This window comes from Ahaetulla prasina, chromosome 4 (assembly GCF_028640845.1).
Source record: "Ahaetulla prasina isolate Xishuangbanna chromosome 4, ASM2864084v1, whole genome shotgun sequence".
NCBI lineage: Eukaryota > Metazoa > Chordata > Lepidosauria > Squamata > Colubridae > Ahaetulla > Ahaetulla prasina.
The window spans coordinates 7,787,617-7,801,637 of NC_080542.1; the positions used below are offsets into that span (position 1 = coordinate 7,787,617).

Consider the following 14,021-nt stretch of genomic DNA (forward strand, 5'->3'; position numbering starts at 1 on the left):
TGAGCCAGTGAGAATTGAACTGCTGGCAGTGGGCAGAGCCCGCCTGCAATATTGCATTCTAGCCACTGAGTCACCCTGGCTCCTGATTAGAAATAAAGCCTATATGTATGATGAACCATTTTTTTACTCATATTAAGAAATTTTGACTAAGATTATAAAAAGTAAGGAAACCCTTACAATGGGACAACAGCATACAAGGCTGGTCTTTAAATTTCAATTCACAAAAGTGATGAACTGTGTGGGACACCATGCCACATAGTTGCATGCTTTTATGCATCTTGAAAGAAGCTTTTTTTTTTGTTCCTCTTGACTTTTGTTTCAAACCTTAGTTCATTTTGAACCTTAGCTTTCCAGACTTCATTTCTGACCATAAAAGTTAGCCTGCATTACTGCATTCTCACCACTGCACCACCATATCTGCAATGAGAGTTGAAATTTCATTATAATTTGGGCCCTTTTAAGCTGTCCATAGAATACCCCACTCATCTATCTATCTATCTATCTATCTATCTATCTATCTATCTATCTATCTATCTATCTATCTATCTATCTATCTATCTATATCTGTCTGTCTCTGTCTCTGTCTCTGTCTCTCCCTCCCTCCCTCCCTCCCTCTCTCTCTCTCTCTTTCTCTCTCTCTTCGTCCACATATTTTCCCATTATTCAAGCATCACATTATATCCAGTGGTGGGATTCAAATAATTTTACAACCGGTTCTCTGCTCTAATGATTTCTTCCAACAACCAGTTCACCAAATTGCTCAGAAAGTTAACAAACAGTTCTCCTGAAGTGATGCGAACTAGCTGAATCCCACCACAGATAGAATAGAATAGAATTTTTATAGAATAGAATTTTTTATTGGCCAAGTGTGATTGGACACACAAGGAATTTGTCTTGGTGCATATGCTCTCAGTATACATAAAAGAAAAGATACGTTCATCAAGGTACATATAGAAGGTACATATATAGAATAGAATAGAATAGAATAGAATAGAATAGAATAGAATAGAATAGAATTTTTATTGGCCAAGTATGGTTGGACACGCAAGGAATTTGTCTTGGTGCATATGCTCTCAGTGTACATAAAAGAAAAGATACGTTCATCAAGGTACAACATTTACAACACAAATGATGGTCAATATATCAATATAAATCATAAGGATTGCCAGCAACAAAGTTACAGTCATACAGTCATAAGTGGAAAGAGATTGGTGATGGGAACGATGAGAAGATTAATAGTAGTGTAGATTTAGTAAATAGTTTGACAGTGTTGAGGGAATTATTTGTTTAGCAGAGTGATGGCCTTCGGAGAAAAAACTGTTCTTGTGTCTAGTTGTTCTGTTGTGCAGTGCTCTATAGCGTCGTTTTGAGGGTAGGAGTTGAAACAGTTTATGTCCTGGATGTGAGGGATCTGTAAATATTTTCACGGCCCACTTCTTGATTCGTGCAGTATACAGGTCCTCAATGGAAGGCAGATTGGTAGCAATTATTTTTTCATATCCAAGATTCCTTGCCCACTGAATGTTTACATGTTCACTTACCAAATTCAATTTCAATAACATTTTATAAATCTTAGCAATAATATGTCAATCATTTTACACACAGTAAGATTTCCAATTCACTTTTAACAAAATCAAATCCATAACTCTTTTTGATTCTGATATCTATCTATCTACCTATCTATCTATCTGTGTCTGTCTGTCTGTCTGTCTGTCTGTCTGTCTGTCTGTCTGTCTGTCTGTCTGTCTGTCTATCTATCTATCTATCTATTTTATTTATTTATTTTATTTGTCAAACACAACAGTATATATAAGTATAAGCACGAAATAACCATACATAACATAACGTAATAACAGAGTTGGAAGGGAGCTTGGAGGTCTTCTAGTCCAACCCCCTGCCCAGGCAGGAAACTCTACACCATTTCAGACAGATGGTTATCCAACATTTTCTTAAAAATTTCCAGGGTTGGAGCATTCACAACTTCTGCAGGCAAGTTGTTCCAAATTGTACAAATTGTTCCAAATTATACAAAGTTTTTCCAAATCATACAAATTGGATACATCAAAGGGAACATTATGACAGGAATGGTAGGCACACTGGTGCTCTTATGCACGCCCCTTACAGACCTCTTAGGAATGGGGTGAGGTCAATAGTAGAGAGTTTTTGGTTAAAGCTTTGGGGATTATAGGAAGAGACCACAGAGTCAGGTAGTGCATTCCAGGCATTAACAACTCTGTTACTGAAGTCATATTTTCTACAATCAAGATTGGAGCGGTTCACATTAAGTTTAAATCTATCGTATGCTCGTGTATTGTTGCGATTGAAGTTGAAGTAGTATTCGACGGGAAGGACATTATAGCAGATGATTTTATGAGTTATATAGTAGCATGGCAGCTAAAATGAGCAGAGTGCCCATCTGAAACCTCCAGCAGTGGACAGGCAACTGAAGGCCAAGAAATCTGGGAAGAAAAGGATAAGTACAAAACATTTTAGCCTTCAGTCCCCTAATCATTCTTGTTGCTGTTTCTGCACTCTCTCCAGAGCCTCAACATGTTTGTTTTCGTGGTGACCAGAACTGGATGCAAGTTTCTGAGTGTGGTTTTACTAAGGCTTTGTAAAGTGGTACTAGAATATCATGCAGATGTGACTCTATCCCTTAGTAACGCAGCCTAGGAATGCATTAGCTGTTTCGGTTGCTGCCAAAATTTCACTTTGGTTCAATAGATTTCCCATATTATTAATACCTGATAACAGTTTACAGATGTATGTGTAGAGAATAAATGGTTACTGTCCAGTATATTTTAAAAAAAATGCAGTTAAATATACAGGATATAATAATAATAATAATAATAATAATAATAATAATAATAATAATAATAATAATAATAATAATAATAATAATAATAATAATAATAATAATAATAATAATAATAATAATATTATTATTATTATTATTATTATTATTATTATTATTTAATTTTTATACCGCCCTTCTCCCGAAGGACTCAGGGTGGTGCACAGCCAGATAAAATCAACAATCAATGGATACAATACAAATAAAAACACTGCTAAAAAACTTATTAAATTTGGCCCCTAAATTAAAATACATAAAACCATAAAACCCCATTTAAAATTACAAATAATAATACTAATTCTATGCCAGTCCTGAGCGGAAGAATAAATATGTCTTCAGCTCACGGCGGAAGGTCCGGAGATTAGGAAGTTGATGAAGTCCTGGGGGAAGCTCGTTCCAGAGGGAAGGGGCCCCCAAAGAGAAGGCCCTCCTCCTGAAGGTTGCCAGCCGACATTGTTTAGCTGACAGCACCCTGAGGAGGCCCTCCCTATGTGAGCGCACGGGTCGGTGGGAGGCAAACAGTGGCAGAAGGCGATCCCTTCTTTAAATTTCAAAGAAGCCTAACAAATCCAAACTAATATAATACTGTTCTAAATATGTATTCATACAATGGCAATCCACTTTTTATTATTTTTATATAGAGCTTTGTGAGTTGAAAGTATAAAACCCATAAAAATGTCCCTGCAAACATTGAACATTGCTGGAGTCAATACCTGAAAAATCCTAATAGAAACCAAGACAGCTAGATCAAAGTCAAATTCAACAAGAGTGTTGAAAAGGAGAATGGGCTAGGTTAAAGAAACTTGGGAAATGATGCAAATGCAGCAATATGAGAACTTACTTTGGAATGGCCAACCATAATAAAACTTAATAATCACAAATATCCTATATAAATAATTCTTTAACAGAAATAAAAATGTCTATGTTTCTCAACTTGTATATAATTTTCATGTAGGCAGCAGTCTTTTTATTCCTTTTTTGAAAAGTTCTGCTAAGTCAGAAAGATCAAATCAGATATTAGTTCCTCTTTATGAGTTGCTCCCTGTGGTTGAGGTCAGGTCTGAAAACAATGATGTAGCACTTTGGCAAGAATATGCATCCCAGTAGTGCAGCACTGGAGGCCAAGATGGAGAAGATCTCCACAGCTACCATGGCTTTGCCTTTTGTGCTCAGATAGGATGGAAAAAAGGAGATCCAAACACTGCAAAAGGCCAACATGCTGAAGGTGATGAACTTGGCTTCATTAAAGCTGTTGGGTAATTTATGGGCAAGGAAAGCCATAATAAAGCTGGCAATGGCCAAGATACCCATGTAGCCCAAGACACAATAAAAGAAGAAAGCTGATCCCTCATTGCATTGTAAAATCATTTCTTGGAGCTCTGAGTGCAACTCAGGGAATGGGGGAGATGTTGATAACCAAAGAATACAGATACATATTTCTAAGAGAGAGCAGGAAAGTACAATAGAAAAAGCCAATCTTTTCCCCATCCATTTCCTCATCTGAGAACCAGGTTTAGTAGCCCTGAAAGCCACAACCACAGTGATCGTTTTGGCCAGTACACTAGAAATGGCCACTGAGAAAGTAATGCCAAACGTTGATTGTCGGAGAAGGCAGGTCACTTTGCCAGGTTGGCTGAGGAAGAAGAAAGAGGAGAGAAAACAGAGCAGAAGAGAGACAAGCAGGGTGTAGGTGAGGGACCGGTTGTTGGCTTTGACAATGGGAGTATCCCTGTGCTTAATAAATGTTCCAAGTACCCAACAGGTCAAGAAGAAGAAACAAAGAGCTGCTGAGGCTAAACAAATTCCTAAAGTTTCTTCAAAGGTTAGAAACACCACCGGTTTCAGGATACATCCTTTCTTTTCTTTATTTGGATAATGATCTTCTGGACATTCAAAACAATCATCCATATTTGGAAGAAAAGTCAAGGAATTTGTCATCTAGGCATTCCATATTATTGAAACCCACTTTATTAATCTCATGCGTCCTTACCATTTTGATTTGAAATCTTCCCTTCTGGGCATGGAACACAGTCATAGCAGCAGAACTGTTCCCCCTCGATCCCCTTCTTCCAGGACCCAGGGAAACAAGGGTCATTGCACCGAGACAATGGAAGATCCTGGTGATAAACATAAAAGGTTTTGAAAAGGAGGGTTTTGAGTTCATAATTGATTAAAGTATGGTTGATTAATATCATCTCTTTACAATTGTTGTCTAATTAAATACATTAGATTCAGTCTCCAGAATAAGTCTATCTTCTCATCAAAGTCCAGATAGAAGTCATTTCTGGTTAGGTAAAATAAATCCATCCATCTCCCGCAATCTTCGTAGGAAGAAAGAATTTCTCATTTCCCCATTCAAACAGAATAGTGTAGGGTTATGCAGGCTTAAACCAATCAAATCAACTTAATTATCCAGGTTTGAGAATATATTTTAGGCCTGGAATTGAACTGAAGTCTTTTTGTATATTTTTATCATATCTTTTTGCACAATCATTATCATTTCATCAAATTTTTTAGAGAGAACTTTCGATGCTGCATACAACTTCAGCTTCAATCACAACAATACAAGAGCAAACAATAGATTTAAACTTACTGTTAACCGCTCCAATCTTGATTGCAGAAAATATGACTTCAGTAACAGTGTTGTTAATGTTTGGAATACACTACCTGACTCTGTGGTCTCTTCCCAAAATCCCCAAAGCTTTAACCAAAAACTCTCTACTATTGACCTCGCCCCATTCCTAAGAGGTCCATAAGGGGCCTGCATAAGAGCACAAATGCGCCTACCATTCCTGTCATAATGTTTTCTTTCATTATATCCAATCAATATAGTTATTACATACTTATGCTTATATATATATGCTTATATATTATATAGTTACTTTCATACTTATGCTTATATATACTGTTGTGACAAAATAAATAAATAAAAATAAATTAAATAAAAATAAAATACCTGTCACATATTTTCTTAAGTTTCAGCCACTGTTCAGCCATTCTTTAGTCTGTTAAATTTTATCAAGGAACAAAGAACAGAGAAGCAGAAAGAAATGAAAAGGAGGTTTTCTAAATGTTTCTGTATATTTCAATCCAAGATAAAAAAAAATCAAAAAAAAAAAAAGGTAAACTTCAAATAAATTTGCAAATATTTTGAAAATTCAAAAAATACAGAAATCCTTGGGTGAAATTCTAATATTAAAACAAGTCAAATGAAAATTCTTCACCATGCAAAGGCTTGGTGCTTCCTTCGTTAACCAAAAAACATATATCAAAGAGAGAGAAAAAAATGGAAAAAAAAAAACCAGAGTTCAGCAAAGGGTTGAAATAAATCAGCATTCAACCACTGATCAACTTTTAAAGCTAATAATAATAACAATTATTATTATTATTATTATTATTATTATTATTATTATTATTATTATTATTATTATTATTATTATTATTATTATTATTATTATTATTATTATTATTTATTATTTAAAAGTGAAAAGTGAAAAGTGAAAGTTAAGATCCCAGGCATGCTTAAGAAAATGAAACTGCTGACAGGAAGATGTGTATGCCCAGTGACTTTTTGATTACTTACAGATTTCTTCAAGACTCTCCTTCCCAACTGGAGCCATAGTTCTCCAAAAGTCATCTTGGATCATTTCTAAGTACTCCCATTCACATCCAGGGAGCAGCACTGCCAGAAAACCAGATTTGGCAGTAAAATCATCAAATTGTTGGTATGAGAAAATAAAAGCTCTTACCATGCAGCAGCCATCTCGGGGAGGAATCTCCTATCAAATGTGTATATTTGATCCAGGACAAAATATTTTTAATTTTGGGGATGATTTGGGATAAATATGATGCTGTGGCAAACTTTGTATAAGTGGATTACAATAACAGTTTGTTTATTTTATTTATTTGTCACAACAGTATATATAAGCATAAGCGTGAACTATAAATATAAACATAAGTATGTGATAACTATATGAAATTGGATACAATCAAAGGGAACATTAGGACAGGAACGGTAGGCACGTTGATGATCCTATGCACGCCCCTTACAGACCTCTTAGGAATGGGGTGAGGTCAATAGTAGACAGCTTTTGGTTAAAGCTTTGGGGTTTGGGGGAAGAGACCACAGAGTCTGGTAGTGCATTCCAGGCATTAACAACTCTGTTGCTGAAGTCATATTTTCTGCAATCAAGACTAGAGCGGTTCACATTAAGCTTAAATATATTGTGTGCTCGTGTATTGTTGTGATTGAAGCTGAAATAATCTTCAACAGGAAAGATGTTGTAACAGATGATTCCATGAATTAAACTCAGGTCATGTCAAAGGCGGCGGAGTTCTAAATTTTCTAAACCCAGGATTTCAAGTCTAGTGGCATAAGTATTTTGTTGTAATCAGAGGAGTGGAGAACTCTTCTTGTAAAATATTTCTGGACATGCGCAATTGTATTAATGTCCGAAATGAGGTATGGGTTCCAGACAGGTGAGCTGTATTCTAGAATTGGTGTAGCAAATGTTTTATATGCTCTGGTTAGTAGTGTAGTGTTTCTGGAGAAGAAGCTACGCAAGATTAAGTTTACAACTCTTAAAGCCTTTTTTGCAATGTAGTTGCAGTGGGCTTTGGCACTTAGATCATTTGATATGAAAACTCCAAGGTCTTTAATGACGTGGGGGTCATCTACAAGGTAATGTCCATCAAGCTTGTATTTAGTGTTCTGTTTCTTTTTCCCAATGTGTAAGACAGAGTATTTGCTGGTTGAGATTTGGAGTTGCTAAGTTTTTGACCATTCCGACACAAAGTCAACGTCTTTTTGAAGGGTAACTGTATCGTTGGTAGTGTTAAATAGTTTAACATCGTCAGCAAAGAGGACACAATTACTTATAATATGGTCACAGAGATCATTAATGTATAATATGAAGAGTGTTGGTCCTAGAACGCTGCCTTGGGGAATGCCGCTATTGACAAGAACAGGATTTCATAGGGCACTGCCTATTTTGACCACTTCTTGTCTGTTTGACAGGAATGCTGATATCCAATTGTGGAGGGGTCCGGAGATGCCGTAGGATTTTAGTTTTAGGAGAAGTTTGTCATGTACCAAAAGCTTGTCAAAAGCTTTACAGAAGTCTGTGTAAATACCATCTATTGCTTTGCCTTGATCAAGATTTGTAGTCCATATGTTTTTGCAGTGCAAAAGTTGTAAATTACAGGATAATTTTTTCTGAAACCAAATTGTTTATTAGAGAGTAGGTTGTTTGTTTCTAGGTGGAGGGTAATGGATTAGTTGATGATTGATTCCATTACTTTGCAGGTGATGCAGCATAAAGAATTTGGTCTGTAATTTTCAACTAGGCTGGGGTCTCCTTTTTTGAAGACAGGGATGACTGTGGCTAGTGACCAAAGTTTGGGTAGGGAGCTGGTCGTGAAAGCTTTTTCAAAGATTATGCTTAGGGGTTCTGCTATATTAGTGGAAAGTTTTTTTAAGAAGTATGCACATAGGCCATCAGGTCCAATAGATAGAGATGGTTTCAGTTTGCGAAGGGCCTTTTCAACATTATCTGGGATCCATCTTTCCCACTCTAATTCTCTGAAAGGATCTGTTTGAAAAGGTGATCAAGTTGATGATGTCGAATCCACCTGTTGCTTCCCCTTTCTCATTCAGGAACACTCTCTCCCCAGCTGAATTGTTGAACGAAATGCCTTGAAGAAATGAATGGAGCTACTTGAAAAAGAATGAAAGATAGAAGGAGTTGAAAGCATGATGATAGTGAGGAGACCATCGTATTCAAATCTCATCCACTCATTTTTTCCATTCCTATAATAATTGCTAAATATGTACCCTTATAAATTTGATAGTTGATATTGCATGCAGATGTAAATACAAATTCTATTATTCATTTGGCATTGTTAAGGAAAGATAAAAGCACCAACAATGAACCAAACCAAAATTAATATTGAAATTATACCAATTCCTATGATTTAGGTCCACTATTTAAATAAGTTGACCATAGAGTTGGACCATAATCATCTATTGCAATATCCTTCCTGTAAAAGACTACTTCAGCTTCAATCGCGATAATACAAGAGCAAACAATATTTATTTATTATTTAAATTTATTTATTATTTAAATTTGTATACCGCCCTTCTCCCGAAGGACTCAGGGCGGTTCACAGCCAAGTAAAAATACACAATACACTATAAATACAATTAAAATACAGTTAAAAAACTTATTAAATTGGCCACGATTAAAATTTAGGACTAAAACCCATTAAAACCCATAAACTTAAAAAAACTAACCCAGTCCAGCGCAGATGAATAAGTGGGTTTTAAGCTCACGGCGAAAGGTTCGGAGGTCCGGAAGTTGACAAAGTCCTGGGGGGAGTTCGTTCCAGAGGGCGGGAGCCCCCACAGAAGGCCCTTCCCTGGGTGTCGCCAGACGACACTGTCGCGCCGATGGCACCTGAGAGTCCCTCTCTGTGAGGCGCGCAGGTCGGTGAGAGGTATTCGGTAGCAGCAGGCGGTCCCGTAAGTAACCCGGCCCTATGCCATGGGCGCTTTAAAGGCGTTCACCAACATCTTGAAGCGCACCGGAAGGCCACAGGTAGCCAGTTCAGCCTGCGCAGGATAGGTGTCACTCGGGAGCCACGAGGCTCCCTCTATCACCAGCAGCTGCATTCTGGACTAACTGTAGCCTCGGATGCCCCTCAAGGAGCCCCATGTGAGAGCATTGCAGTAGTCCAGGCGAGGCGTCACAAGGGCGTGAGTGACTGTGCACAAGGCATCCCGGTCTAGAAAGGCGCAACTGGCGCACCAGGCGGACCTGGTGGAAAGCTCTCCTGGAGACGGCCGTCAAATGGTCTTCAAACGACAGCCGTTCATCCAGGAGAACGCCCAAATTGCGCACCCTCTCCATCGGGGCCAATGACTCGCTCCCGACAGTCAGCCGCAGACTCAGCTGACTGTACCGGGATGCCGGCATCCACAGCCACTCCGTCTTGGGGGGGTTGGGCTTGTGCCTGTTTCTCCCCAACCAGACCCGTCGGCTTCCAAACACCGGGACAGCACTTGATAGCTTCATTGGGGTGGCCCGGTGTGAAAAGTACAGCTGGGTGTCATCAGCGTACAGCTGGTACCTCACACGAAGCCACTGATGATCTCACCCAGCGGCTTCATATAGATGTTGAACAGAAGGCGAGAGAATCGACCCTGCGGCACCCACAAGTGAGGCGCCGCGGTGACCTCTGCCCGTCAACACCGTCTGCGACGGTCGGAGAGATAGGAGGAGAACCACCGATGGCGGTGCCTCCACTCCCAATCCTCCAACCGCGCAGCAGGATACCATGGTCGATGGTATCGAAAGCCGCTGAGAGGTCTAATAGGACCAGGGCAGAGGAATAACCCCTATCCCTGGCCCTCCAGAGATCATCCACCAGCGACCAAAGCCGTCTCAGTGCTGTAACCGGGCCGGGCGGACTGGAGCAGGTCCAGATAGACAGTTTCCTCCAGGTGCAGGGGAACTGATATGCCACCATACTCTCTACAACCTTCATGAGCGGGTTGGAGACCGGACGATAATTACCTAAAACAGCCAGGTCCAGGGAAGGCTTCTTGAGGAGGGGCCTCACCACCGCCTCTTTCAAGGTGGCCGGAAAGACTCCCTCCAACAAGGAAGCACTCGTAATCCCCTGGAGCCAGCCTCGTGTCACCTCCTGAGTGGCCAGCACCAGCCAGGAGGGGCACGGGTCCAGATTCAAACTTTATGTCAGCTGCTTCAAACTTGATTGCAGAAAATATAACTTCTGTAACAGAGTTGTTAATGATCGAACTCATTACCTGACTCCATAGTCTCTATTCAAAATCCCAAAATCTTCAACCAAAAACTGTCTACTATTGACCTCACCCCATTCCTAAAAGGACTATAAGGGGCGTGCATAAGAGCACAAAAGTGCCTACCGTTCCTGTCCTATTGTTCCCTTCATTATATCAAATTAACATAAGGAAGACTGTGTGCCAAAAAATTGAGACCTTTCAGCTATGGTGCTGGAGAAGACTCCTGTGAGTCCCTTGGACGGCAAGGTGAACAAACCGGTCAGTCCTAGAGGAGATCAACCCCTGACTGCTCTTTAGAAGGCCAGATCCTGAAGATGAAACTCAAATACTTTGGCCATCTAATGAGAAGAAAGGATTCACTGGAGAAGAGCCTAATGCTGGGAAAGATTGAGGGCAAAAGGGGACAACAGAGAATGAGGTGGCTGGATTGAGTCATTGAAGCAGTCGGCATGAATTTAAATGGTCTCCAGTGGATGGTGGAAGATAGGAAGGCCTGGAAGAATGTTGTCCATGGGGTCGTGATGGATCGGACATGATTTCGTAACTAACGACAACAATTAAATAAGTAATTATATCTAGAGCATATCGAACCTTTCCTCATTTGTATGAAGCTATTTGATAGTCTGAAATCCCTTAGTCAGAACTTTAAAATCTGAGATTCAAGTACTCTTAATCCATAGATAGATGAGAGATAGTGATCACTGCAAACATAGGAGTTGTTCATACTATGTATGCCACATATAAGAAGGACCACCACTTCATTCCTCTAAATATCTGATAGAGACAGAAGACTCAAATTAGAACATATTAAAAGTTCATGAGCCACACAGAAGTATCTTTAAAAATTGATTATTTTTGGAACAGACAATGTAAAGTCATTTAAAATATTTTATTTTTATTTTAATTTATTTTATTTATTTGTCACAACAGTATATATAAGCATAAGAGTGAAATAACTATATGATACATAAGCATATATATAAGCATAAGTATGTAATAACTATACGAAATTGGATACAATCAAAGGGAACATTAGGACAGGAACAGTAGGCACGCTGATGCTCTTATGCAGGCTTATTATTCATTTAGTTATAATTATATTATTATATATCATTCTTATTGGACAAACTAAGATGATTTCCTAAATAATTTTCAATGATCAGAATAACAGAAACCTGTTTATCTATATGTCTTCTATAGAAAAGAATAATAGAGTTGGAAGGGACTTCGGAGGTCTTTTAGTTCAACTCCCTGCTGAAGGACGAGACCCTATACCATTTCTGACAAATGGTTTCTACAAACTCGTCATAAAAATCTCCAGTGAGGAAACATCCAGAAGTTCTGAATGCAAGCTGTTAAACAAATTATTTTTTCTCACTGACGTAGATAAAACCCTCCTTATTTCTAAATTCTTTTTTAATACTTAACTTGATTCCACGTGCAGAAAATATTAAGACTTTCTACAATCATTTCAAAACAAAGCTTCTATACAAAGCTACTCATTGAAATAAAAGAAGTGCCCAATGCAGAGAGAATACCTGCCAAGCCTGGAGATCTAAGTGGCCAGTTTGTTCATTCATCGTTGTTTTTTTAATATTATATCTCAGCATGAGTCGTGCTTGCAAAGCATGGGCCACAGCATAAACAGCATTGTAGATACTGTAGCTTTGACCAGTCATTTCCATTTCAAACACAGGCCCAGGAAGATCCTCCAGCTTCATCTCCCCAGTGCATTTCCTACTATATATTTCTTTCAATTCTGCTTTTGGAAATGAACACTCAAATGATTGTTCCCAAACATCCTGCAAAAAACCATCACTGGAGATTGAAATAGGATTTATGCTCAGAAGAAATTCCTTGAAACCTGCAACTTCAGTTGAATGGACAATGAAGGAAATAGCCCCATGGAACATCTGGAGATCCCAACGGATTTGAAATCCTGATAGTACAAAATCAATCTGTGCAGTCATGATCCACACCTTTCCAAATAAGGCAATTTCCTTGCTTTCAGGATCTACTATAAAAATGGCTATCTTTAGCCACATTATTGTCAAGGATTCTCCATAGACAAGAAATGTGTTTGCTTTGCTGTTCATCATATTGAGGGCAATAATTTGAATTGTTTGAAAAGATTTTTGACAATATTCCAAGTGGACTAGTTGTGGAAGCCTTTGTACAAATGATGAACATATTCCATTCTGTGAAAGTAAGGGCTGCATTTTCTGTAAGAAATTTTCTCCACTGTTGTTATCAACAGCAAAAATCCCAATCCATGTCCAGTTGAAATGATGAAGCAGCTGGATAATCCCAATGTACTGATGGTCCTCTTTGGGAACCATGAAGTAAACTGAAGAGAGCTTACTGGTCTGGAATTCCTCTTGGGCCAATGAGCCATATGTCAGCTAGAAGAAAAATGGAGTAGGATTCTTTTCAATTATTAAATCAAATATAACTGTTAGTGTAGATTTTTTTTTTTATAAAATATATCCAAGGATTTTTTTCCCCTAGAAATCTTTTAAATATAAATATAGAAAGGAATTTTCTGGCATTCCCTTCAAATACATAGAAGAGATCAATTGTTTTAATAGGGGCAAGGAGTACTACATAAAAATCTTCCCACAGCTATGGAATGTCTCTGAATACTCACTTCCAGAAATTTGTATTGTAGTTTCAAAGAGTACTAAGTAGTAGATTTTAAGCCATGCAGAACATATTCACACAAACCTAGGCCTAATATTTCATGCTTATTAATTGTTCCATCACAACCACAACAATATATAGAATTTTTCTAATTAATCCTATCAAAGCTTACTTGTGGAATCTTGAAGAATCCTATGAGTTTAGCTACATAAGATGACGTATCAAAATTCAATCCTCCAACAATAGCCATAAGATTCTTCTGGCTGTCACATTTGTAGTTAGGGACAAATTCCTGGGATTTGAAAAGCAGGTCCATGGTGGTGCGATAGGTCATCCTTGGATTGTAGTAACTGTCATAGATGTGGAACCCAAGAGTGACGTTAGGTAAGATCTGGGAGTCCTCATTGATCTCCTTCACAGCAAAGGCCAAGGCAAGGATGTGCTGGTAGAACTTCATTATTACACTGCAAATGATTTAAATACCTCACTTGAAAAAGGAAATGGACAATTCTCATAAGGTAGCATCATTTCTGTATGAATAACAAACATTGCTTTCTCTGGTAGTAATAAAAAGATAATTGTCTTCCTACAATTCTTAATAATTTCTACAGGGAGATCCTTGGTGGTCTTGGAACTTGGGTGTTTTCTTACAGATGTTTCATTATCCAAAGTAGGTAACATCATCACGGCCTGGCACTGAGG

The 14,021-nt window shown here is 38.3% G+C and overlaps 1 protein-coding gene across 1 annotated transcript; it reads right to left on the reverse strand.

The window, feature by feature from the left end:
* Positions 1–3,871: 3,871 nt before the first annotated feature.
* On the reverse strand, positions 3,872–13,776 carry LOC131196993 (vomeronasal type-2 receptor 116-like). The gene is made up of 4 exons (XM_058180534.1): positions 13,492–13,776; positions 12,218–13,081; positions 4,845–4,971; positions 3,872–4,767 (listed from the first exon to the last, which is right to left on the reverse strand). The coding sequence occupies exons 1-4, from the start codon at positions 13,774–13,776 to the stop codon at positions 3,872–3,874; spliced, it is 2,172 nt and encodes a 723-aa protein (XP_058036517.1).
* Positions 13,777–14,021: the final 245 nt, after the last annotated feature.

Excerpts from the sequence above, each read along its gene's own strand:
- LOC131196993 (XM_058180534.1), bottom strand. The coding sequence starts at position 13,776 with ATGAAGTTCTACCAGCACATCCTTGCCTTGGCCTTTGCTGTGAAGGAG. Across the intron at positions 4,972-12,217 it reads TAGATCTCCAGGCTTGGCAG|GATCTTCCATTGTCTCGGTG; the intron begins GTATTCTCTCTG and ends GTTTATCACCAG. Across the intron at positions 4,768-4,844 it reads GAAGATTTCAAATCAAAATG|CAAATATGGATGATTGTTTT; the intron begins GTAAGGACGCAT and ends TGACTTTTCTTC.